The sequence below is a fragment of the Salvia splendens genome, chromosome 14, assembly GCF_004379255.2.
Source record: "Salvia splendens isolate huo1 chromosome 14, SspV2, whole genome shotgun sequence".
Classification (NCBI taxonomy): Eukaryota; Viridiplantae; Streptophyta; class Magnoliopsida; order Lamiales; family Lamiaceae; genus Salvia; species Salvia splendens.
In genome coordinates this window covers 29,118,468-29,128,818 of record NC_056045.1, presented here as the reverse complement: position 1 = coordinate 29,128,818, position 10,351 = coordinate 29,118,468, and the positions used below count along the sequence as shown (strand labels likewise).

General features: G+C 39.3%; 1 protein-coding gene across 1 annotated transcript; it reads right to left on the bottom strand.

Annotated features, from left to right (window-relative positions):
* Positions 1–6,232: 6,232 nt before the first annotated feature.
* Positions 6,233–8,137, bottom strand: LOC121765529 (protein phosphatase 2C 37-like). The gene is made up of 4 exons (XM_042161716.1): positions 7,482–8,137; positions 7,077–7,400; positions 6,890–6,995; positions 6,233–6,798 (listed from the first exon to the last, which is right to left on the bottom strand). Exons 1-4 carry the CDS (start codon positions 7,944–7,946, stop codon positions 6,455–6,457), a joined length of 1,239 nt encoding a protein of 412 aa, XP_042017650.1. The 5' UTR covers positions 7,947–8,137; the 3' UTR covers positions 6,233–6,454.
* Between the last annotated feature and the right edge of the window lie 2,214 nt (positions 8,138–10,351).

Genomic DNA, 10,351 nt, shown 5'->3' with positions numbered 1-10,351 from the left:
AAAAGAAAAAAATGCCACCGGCTAATAGAAACACGTCACATCGCCCTGCTCGCTGGCACGGACGTGCTCTTAGCTAAGAGCACGTCCGTGCCAGCGGCAAGAGCGCAGCGGCGGACAAGCGTGTCCTTGCCAGCGGCAAGGACGGACGGAGAGCTTGTGCTCACCATTGGAGATGCTCTAAGAATAATCAGGTCTAGATTCTAAGACTCTCTTTCCCACTTTAAAATATATTACTATTCACTATATTGTGCTCAAGTTTATTTAATACTCCTAGTCATTAATTTAAATTAATAAATTCAAAAAAAAATTATGATGGGACTCTCTATAGTTTATAACTATGAAAACCTACATTTATTAATACACTTGGCGAATTGTTTGGACTAATGCAAAATGAAACTACTAAATTTTAAATATTGTCATAAGGTATTTAGGTACAACCATTTATCTCATCAAATCCAATCAACCAATTCTATTATAAGAGAGTATATTACTAAATGTCATGTGGTCAAATTCCTATGAAAAAAGGAAGTTGGACTTGTATTCTTCTTTTTATTTTTCCATTATATCTATAGATTGATATAATCATATAAATATCCGAATTAGGAAATATTCAAATCTTCTAATCCAAAATTAGGCGTCGCGATCCATAACAGCTAAGGAGAGCGACAAGGGCAATCTCGTCACTATGGTACACGGCGACGTGGCGTTACGAGAGAGGTCACAATCGTGGTGGACCAAATAGCTAAAGACGAGGGCGCACCCACCTAATGACCTATGTTGGTTGCTCAAGTTTTGATCATTATGAGTTGTCGCTGCCAGCTAAAGTTGGAGAAATGGATTTCGTATCAAAATGGGCCCCAAATATATTTTTTTATGTCTCTTCGTCAACCCAAGCATCAACCGCATTTCCACGTTAGAGCATCCGCAACGAGCCACGTGGCGCATGATCGCCGCCTAGTAGACGGTAGAGCACGCCGTGCTTTATGTGCACTAGCGGAGGTGCAAGCCACACGTCCCTGCCCCGACTAGAGGTGCCCTTAGATGTTGACGTCTAAAACATGTGAGTTTCCGCAAAAGTAAAAAGCATCATCAATGCGGGTGGAGGGCGTTTCCTGCTGGGACGAGGCGACAAGGAGGATGCGTTGCGAGTGGCAGGAGCATGATGTGATGAGCGAGCAGTGCATGACGAATCGAAAGAGGGCGAACTGGATCGCCACTTGCCTTCCCCTTCTTGTCAAATTCGTGGTGGCCACTAAAATGAGTTTAATGGATTAAAATTGAGAGAAAATAAAATGAAAATAGAATAAAGCGGAGAGATAAAGAAATAATAAAGTAAGAAAAATGAGATGGGTTGCTTTTGCCAAAAGAAAAGAAATGATTCAATTGCAGTGGGACAACCCAAACTAATAGTATATCCAAGCCTTCTAGCTCAACTGGTTGAGAAGGGAGGCAAGGATACCGCCCATCCAGGAGGTCATGAGTTCGAATCCTGGATGACCCAACTTGGGATTAATTTCCCATGTGGGCCTTTGGGCTTGGCAAGCATGCAGACCCCGACCCGCTTGATGGCGAGAATTTACGGTCCCGACCCCGGCTGCCCCAGACCCGTCGAACGGGGGGCTAGAGAACGAGCCTGAGGAGGGGCTTGCTCACAGGCTGGTGAGCGCGCGGCCGCGTGTGTCAGGGCTAGTCTTCGAGCCATGAGGGGCTGTGTGTCAGGGTTAGCTCGCTTGCCGAATGTATCACGAACTCCGATGTGTGTGTAAAAAAAAACCCAAACTAATAGTATGCCTCAGCTAGTATTTTTTTGTAAAAATCATTTTTTTATTTCATTTCTTAAAAAATTAACTAATCTAATTATAAAATTTATATTTTAAATCAAATTTTATACTATAACAAGAGGACTTGATTTAATCACGTCAAGATGCAGTGCAATTGTCCTGCATGCGTAGAATATAATGTTTTGATATTTTTATTATTATGTGTACCACATGCAATTCTAAAAATTGAAAATAAAAATATATTCTTTATTAATAATACTATTATGTCCAACAGAAATAGGACCACGGTTATTCTCATGTTGGTTTACAAATGATAATTAATTTTTTTAGAAACTTATATAACTTTCTTGTACTCTTTCTGTCCTTTTTTTTAATTTATCGAAAGCACTGTTCCATTAATTGATCGCATATTGTGATGTAAAACTTCACTAGTTGGAAACATTGTACATAAATCTAATCATTGGGATATTTATCACTAAAATGTGCATTCTTGTTGACCTAACAAAATTAAATACAACAGTTAGGTGTAATTTCGACGCTCGTTAATATAGGGCCATATATATTCTAAATCACTATGTAGTAGCTATTTTTGACTGAGTTATTCACATTATTGCACTTCTCTGAAATGATATTTTTTGAATTGCGAATTACTAATAACAATTTTAAATAAATTGAATAAAAATCAATCAAGAAATTATAACAACTAATACTCATACACTACTGTTGAAATAGTTTAATACATTTAATAAACATAATTTTACTACCGTACATCCAGAATTACATTCTAATCATTAAAACAAATACATCCAGAATTACATTTCAGATTAATCGAGGAACAAATAGAGAAGGGGATGAAAAGAGAGAGGGGGGAGGGGAATGTGGATGCTACAGAGAAGGAATGATGCGACTAAGGTTTAGCCGACCGTCACCACCATGTTTCATAATTCAGATTGATCGAGCAGGAGAGATAAAAAGAGTAAAATCATGTACAATTGGAGGAGTTCGATAAATTTTATTATTCCAAAAAGCCCAAACTTCCTTTCAATATAATCACTTTCATCATATATATACATATATATAGATAGATGTGTGATCAAATACTAATTTTTTACAGTAATCATTTCCATCTTTCTTGTGTTGATAAATTACGTCTTTGTATTGATATTTAAATTTACATGTTATATTTATATAATTATGTCTTTGTGTTGATAATTTTAATATACAGAATTGAAAGTTATTAGTTATTAGTTAGCACACTAACCTAACCTTATATATATATATATAGGGTCCTGTTAGGTTGAAATTTTTTAGCTTAATTGAGATGCATTTTCAGTCACTCATCCACAACATTTTCGAAATGTCAACTGCAAGTAGATTATGTCAACTCGGGGGTATTATTGTCAATAGCCTGCACTTCAAATGTCAATAGCCTGCGCACCAAATGTCAACAACTTATAGTTGGCATTATATGTGTATAGTAGTTGGCATTATATGTGTGTAGTCGATATGAATTGTACATGTAGTTGACATTATATGTGTGTAGTTGACATGAATTGTATATGTAGTTGACAAAATAAACAAAATAAAAAATAAAAAAAATTAATTTTTTTTTTAAAAAATCAAAATTTTAAAAAATATTTATTAAATAAAATGTACCATGAAATTACCATTATGCCATTTCATAATTAATTATTGACTAAAGTCCCAAAACGGTCCTTAACATATGGCGTTTTTTTATTTTGGTCCAAAACATTATCTTTTGAATTATTCGGTCCCTCACATTTGAAATTGGACCATATTTAGTCCAAAATTGACGGAATAGTTAAAAAACAACAGAATGTAACAGTCAACGTAATTTTAATCAATTTTGACCAAAAATTCGATTAAGAGTTCGGATCTCTCGGCAGGAAGAGCGGCTCACCGCCGTACTTGTTCTCGCCGTAGAGGAATTTCTTCGTCTCTCTGGTGATGAGGTCGACCTTCGCGAAGCCGGAGACCTTCGGCCACGGCTCGGCGATTGCGAGATACGCGTAGCGAGTTTTCCTGCCGAGCTTGTTGAGGTTGACCATACCGGCCTCCAGGTTGACCTGATCGTCGGCGGAGGGGATAGGGCGGTGGAGATTGAGGCGGATCTCGGAGAGGTCGCTCTCCAATCCTCGATGTCATGGGCGACCAGTGGTGCCGGCGGCGATCGACGGTGGTGAGACAGTACCACAAGAACTACCAGCGGGAGATGTGGAACAGAGTGCTGCAGACGCTGAATCAGGATGGGCTACTGGTGAACGGGAAGCCGAACAAGCAGATGATAAAGGAGAGGTTCATGGTGTTCACGGCCACGTTCGAGGAGATATACCGATCGCAGACGGCGTGGATTGTCAGCGACGAGCAGCTGCAGTCGGAGCTGAGGATATCGATCGCAGCCGTGCTGATCCCGGCGTACCGGGCATTCGTGGGGAGGTTCCGGCAGTATATGGATAGCACGAAGCAGGAGGATAAGTACATCAAGTATCAGTCGGAGGATGTGGAGACGATGATCGAGAAGCTTTTTTAGGGGAATAGTATTTCGATGATGAGGAGGAAATAAGATCGTTCGTCTCCGGCTCCTCCCACGCGTTCCAGAGGTGGAAGCAGAAGCAATCCGGCACTTCCACCCATTTCAACCATGGACCGTTACATTCCGTTACATTTTAACTATTCCGTCAATTTTGGACTAAATGTGGTCCGATTTCAAATGTGAGGGACCGAATAATTCAAAAGATAATGTTTTGGACCAAAATCAAAAAAACGTTATATGTTAAGGACCATTTTGGGACTTTAGTCTTAATTATTCTAAAAATATTTTCCATGTGGCAAATTCTGGACCACTTATTTAATATGACTAATAATGCATCTCAATTCTCAATTAGACTAAAAAATCTCAATTGATTACAACCCTCTATATATATATAGTAACACTCTTGGGCCGAGATTAACACACTAACCCGGCCTAATACACCCCAAACAAAATAAACAATGAATCGTTTAGCTGTTTTGTCGCCATCAATTGATTAGGAATGAATATAATTTGGTTGTTGCCTAACTAAAGGTTGGACTATCGTACAACACTTTTCTATTAAATAATGACAAAGTAATAATATTATTTTTCTCCGACAACTCGACTTTGATCTTCTACTAAACAATGTTACAAAGTTGATTAAACATGGGAAGCTAAGGCTGATTAATAAATTATGAGACAAAATGGTCGATATTGGTTGATTAACACGTGGCATCGCTACTAACCCACCTTAGATGCATCTTTTCTTGCTAATTTATTTAGGATGGGGAGATTTGGTTTTGACTAAATATTTTAATGTCGAAAGTGTGTGATTGTTGGGGTGATGCCATTGGTTGATTTTAATACTCCTAATTTGTCTCTTGGATTATTTATCATTATATTATGGAGTAGTTTTTTCCTTAACTAGTTGAAAAGTTCAGTATAATGGGTGCTTCTATTTCAGGATTTGGAGCATAATGATCAGAAAAATAAATGTAATTACATCTCTATTCTAGTATATTAGAAGAATAAAGATGTGCTTCTATACGGTATCACCCATAAAATAATAATTTTATGTATTTTAATTTAAATTAGTAGTAGTAATAATCAATGATCTTATTGAATGTTTAAATCTCCACATGATTACAACTTTCTGTTTATTTCAAATAGATAAGATAATTATTCAATGAGAGATGATAATTTGACCCAAGTATAACAATTGTGAAAATTTGCATATACTCCGTATTTACTAAATCATTAACAAAGGAATTGATTTATATTTGAATTAAATTATGTTTGAATAAAATCCACTCGTAATGAGTATCAATCTTTTATTATATAGGTCTTAGTCACTAAAAAAATTTATTCCAAACTGAAACTTTCTGAGCAATCGACTAAATATGAAACTAAAATCATGATTATAAATCAAGAAATTCACACAGTGTTCAATTTCCATTAACACCAACACATTTTGTTTATCTGCGTGGTGAAGAGAACTTATGTGAATGTCGGAATTATTGTGATTTGACATAATAATTCATGATTTTATCCACACGCAATATTCACATCCAAGGTGATATACATTTGACATTAATCAATGCAATATCGAAATAATTATTCCATAAAGATCTAAGAAATCCTAGTATTCAAAAATAATTAAGATCATATATTATTAGATTTAAACTTAGTGCATGAATGCCCTTGTTATCAATTATGCTGTCAAGAATTTAATAGGAAAATGATACGTAATTCTAAAAATATCTTCTGTTTTTCTTCACAAATCCAAATCCGAATAAAAATCCCGAAGAATCATACGACTATAATACTTTATACTCCTACATTTCACAGCTGTCATGCTCAATACTAAGAAAACAAGCATATTATTAAAAATTATCTTGTCACAACTTAAATAAGATGGAAAATATTACAATTTCATTTCGAGAAAAGCTGAATTTGATCAGCTTGATCATTACATTCTTGAAACAACTCAAATAAAATAGCTATCTACTAAAAACTAATCCTTGAAAATCATATAATATCATAATATTCCATATAATAACGCCCTTTGACTATCACTCCCCTAAATATATGCCACTAGCTTGGAGAGTGAAATTACGAGAAAGCCCATCGCCATTATTTTTCAACAGCTTCTCCTCAAGTCCACCACAACCACGCTCACGTTATCAGTGCTGTGGCGGGCCAGGGCTAGTTTCGTCAACAGAATTGACGCGTCGGAGCAGCCTTTATCGGAGCTCTCCCCAGCCGCTGTAACGGTCATATCACTCCCCGGCGACCTCGGCGGCGACGGCGGCGACGGCGGCTTCCGCGACTGCAGGCACATACGCGCCACCCCACACGCCGTCTCGTTCGACACCACGTCCCACAGCCCGTCGCTCGCCAGAATCAGGCACTCGTCCTCCGCCGTCCTCTCTGTGATCGTCACCTCCGGCTCCGATATCACGAACGGCTTCAGATAATTATCACCTGATTACAAAATCAAAGCGAATTAACTGATTTGTTCGAGATTAATTAACTGATTTGAGTAATTAGGGTTTGATGTTATGTGTTTTAGTACCGATTGCGCGAGACATGGCTAAAACACCGAGAACTCGAGGTCCATCCCAGAAAATGACGCGGCCGCCGGCTTCCTGGATCCGGTTAAGTTCATCTGGCCGATCCGGCTGAAAGAGAAGTACTTACAGAAATTAGTTAAGAATTTGATTATTTGAGTGTATCGAATTTTGATTTGGGGGAAATCGAACCTTATGATCGACGGAGAGAGGAATCGCGACGCCGTTGCGGCAGAGCACGGCGCGGGAATCGCCGCAGTTCGAAACGACGATCTTATCCGGAGTGACAACGGCGACCACGGCGGTGGATCCGACGGCGTCGCACTGCGGAGTCTGGAGCTCGCAGCGGCAGGCGGAGACGGAGCAGGCGCCGTCTCGGCTGCTGCTGCAGCTGCCGACTTCCTTATCCATTTTTAAGAAGCTTTCGCACATGGTTCGCTCCCACGACGACGAGCCTGCCGCTTCGAGCTCCTCCTTCACGATCTCGTGCATCCGATTTCGGCACGTTGTTGCCACCTGTAATCAATCGAATCCGATTCAGTAATCATCCAAAATTAACGAATATTAAGCGTGAGTTGATCGAAAGTTGAAACTCACATGTGAGCAGCCGTGGCCGTCGTAGACGCCGAAGAAATGCATTCCATCGGGGAAATTAGGGTTTGGACCGCTAAAAGAGGGGTGAATCGCAACAGCGTCTTCCATATCTCGTCTCCGTCCACAAACGGACGTCATCCCGAATTTAGGATAATCCGGAGCCACCTCCGTCTCAATCGCCGCCTCTGACGGCTTCACCGATACACGCAGCTGCTTCGCCTCCGGCTCCGCCTCGCCGGCCAGCTGATCACTCCGAATCTCACACTCTCTAGGTGGCAAAACCGGAACAACAGTATCGAATTTCTGACGCTTCCTCTTTCCAGCGCCAGAAAGCGGTGGCGCCAACGCGGAATCGAACTTAAATTGATGGATTTCCATCCCCCTCCGCCTTGCAGACCTCGAGGTCGGCTGCACCGGGGCGGTCGTCTCCGTCTCAGCTAGATTCACTTCACAGCACATACCAGCCATCCATCCACAAATCAAAAACTAAACAAAACAATATTCCTCAAAGCTCAACACCGGAAAATTACAAAAATGATAGAAAACGAGATCGAAGATTATCAAAAAAATTGGAAGTGGAGGGGAGAGCAACCAGAAGCATAAAAGGACACGACAAGAGAGAGAGGGAAGCACATTATACAAGTAGTTGATTGGGCGGGGCAGCTGCCCGTCACCGTCTAGGGCAGGAGAGGGAAAATGAATGATCCGACACTCACAGTTGGTGTGACGTAGAGACGCTGAATGCGAGAGAAGAGATCTGAGCCGTTGATCAAGAAGACACGTATAGCGGATTTGAGAAGGTGATACACGTGGGCGTATGGGAGGAGAGCACGTAGGGGCGAAGTGGGGGCCTTTCTTTACTGACACGCATGTTGTGAGTCGAAGCACGGCCCGTGGTTTGTTTATTCACTTTATTTATTTATTTTATATTTTTGGCAAATTTTCTTTATTTGGGGAAAAAGGTGTTTCCTTTCTACGAGGATTGTCAACACGTGGCGAGATCTTGTTACTGCTAATTTAGTATCCTTATTTGTTGTGTGATTCTAAACTGTTTATGAAATTGAATTCAGTGGCTATTGACTTAGTTGATACATGCAAATCTTTGAAATATTCCCTATCTTTATTAATTAGTAATTTATTATATTTTTTTCTATATCTTTATTAATTAGTTAATTAGTAATTTATCATATTTTTTTCATATATATTTATAATATTTTCTTATTCCTTAAGTCAGGGTATTTAGCATTATAAATAGGTGTCATTATTTTTCCTTTCAATCAACGAATCAATGAATATATGAATTTACGCTTCTTTCTGTTTTATTTTAGTACTTCGTTTAAACCTTGAGTTGTCGACGAGATTCCACCTCCCGAAACTTCTTATTTATCGTCTCCGGCATCGTGATAAGGGAAATACCCTTATTACTAGTTCAAACTGTTCAAGTTATATATTGTTTAATGTAGAAAACGTTGAAATTTAGCTTATTAATTAGGAGTAATATCTTGGAGAAAAACACTAGGTTTTAAAGAATAGAAATGAGATTAATCGATTAGAGCATCCACAACGGAGGACGTTCCGGCGGAAGTTCGCGCGGGACGTCTACCATTAGGCGTGTGAGGGGCGGACGCGGACGTCGGCTGCGGACACCGCAGATCCACGGGTTTCCGACGACGTCCGTCGGCACATCCGTCGTGGCGTCCGCCATTGCGGTGCCGCGACGGACGTCCGTCGGGACGTTCCAATTTTTTATTTTTTTTAAACAAAAGCTCTATATATACGGCTCATTGCAAACTCGATATATACGCTTTTTTAAAAACTCTAACACATGTATTATCGTCCGAAATGAAAGTCTAAAACAAAAACATATCATACCCCGCTCGGCTAGCGGGAAACTATCGAGATTCAAGGCATAACATGTACTTTGTTTGAATCGTTTTTTGGTTTGGGATGGTTTTTTTTGTGAACTATGTACTTTTTTAATATAAATATGTATGTTTTTTTTAAGTAAAATCTTTTCATTTTCCCAATATTCGTGTCGAAATTTTAATTCCGTAAATTACAAATTCGTGAATTTGTGAATTTTTATTATTGTGGATGTCCGTCGGGATGTCCGTCGGGATGTCCTTGGGAATGTCCCCCATTGTGCAGTGGGATGTACTTATGGCATGACAAGAGGTGTTTTTTGGAAGTACGACGGGACATCCGCTCCACTGTGGATGCTTTTATAGACCATTTCCAAATTAAACAAAAAAGGGCATGAAAAAGGAAGAAATTGATTGGTGTGAGAGTGGGAAGATGTAAGGTAGGGAGGAGAGAGAGTACGTAGGGAGTGGAGATTGAGACACGTAAGGGACCGCATGTCAACGTCGTTGGACGGTCTTGAGAATATCACTCGACACGCGTCTCTTCGTGACGTGGATCCTAAGCTGCATCTTCTCTCTCCCCTCTCTCAACAGTACATGCTTATGATAACACAATTCTAGCCTGCTTTGATAGTGGGCTTGGGCCGAAGATTGTCCCAAGCCGTCTGACCCGAGTCTGGTCTGGGCTAGTATTTTACATTTGCTTAGACTATCAAATGTGGAAAACTTGCTTGGACTTCAAATATGGAATGTTAGTCAGAAAAAATTGAAATAGTATAACAAAATAATATTTATAATTTAACTAAATTAAAATAATTCTTTCCTTTTTTATCCTTAAGAAGTTCTTGTATTTTGGGCCTCTTAAGGTCCTTCATATTTATAACCTATTGAAATCCAGTAGATAAATGTTGGCCCAATTCAGTTCCTTTTTGCTCCACATTTCAAAATACTCGTAATATATTTCTAACTATTGATTTTAGCTAAATAAAACCTAATTAAATTACAAAAATT

What these genes read in the sequence shown, in the direction of transcription:
- LOC121765529 (XM_042161716.1), bottom strand. Translation starts at nt 7,946, where the DNA reads ATGGCTGGTATGTGCTGTGAAGTGAATCTAGCTGAGACGGAGACGACC. An exon ending in ACGGCCACGGCTGCTCACAT is followed by an intron (nt 7,401 to 7,481) that starts GTGAGTTTCAAC and finishes GATTGATTACAG; the next exon opens with GTGGCAACAACGTGCCGAAA. An exon ending in CTCTCTCCGTCGATCATAAG is followed by an intron (nt 6,996 to 7,076) that starts GTTCGATTTCCC and finishes CTTCTCTTTCAG; the next exon opens with CCGGATCGGCCAGATGAACT.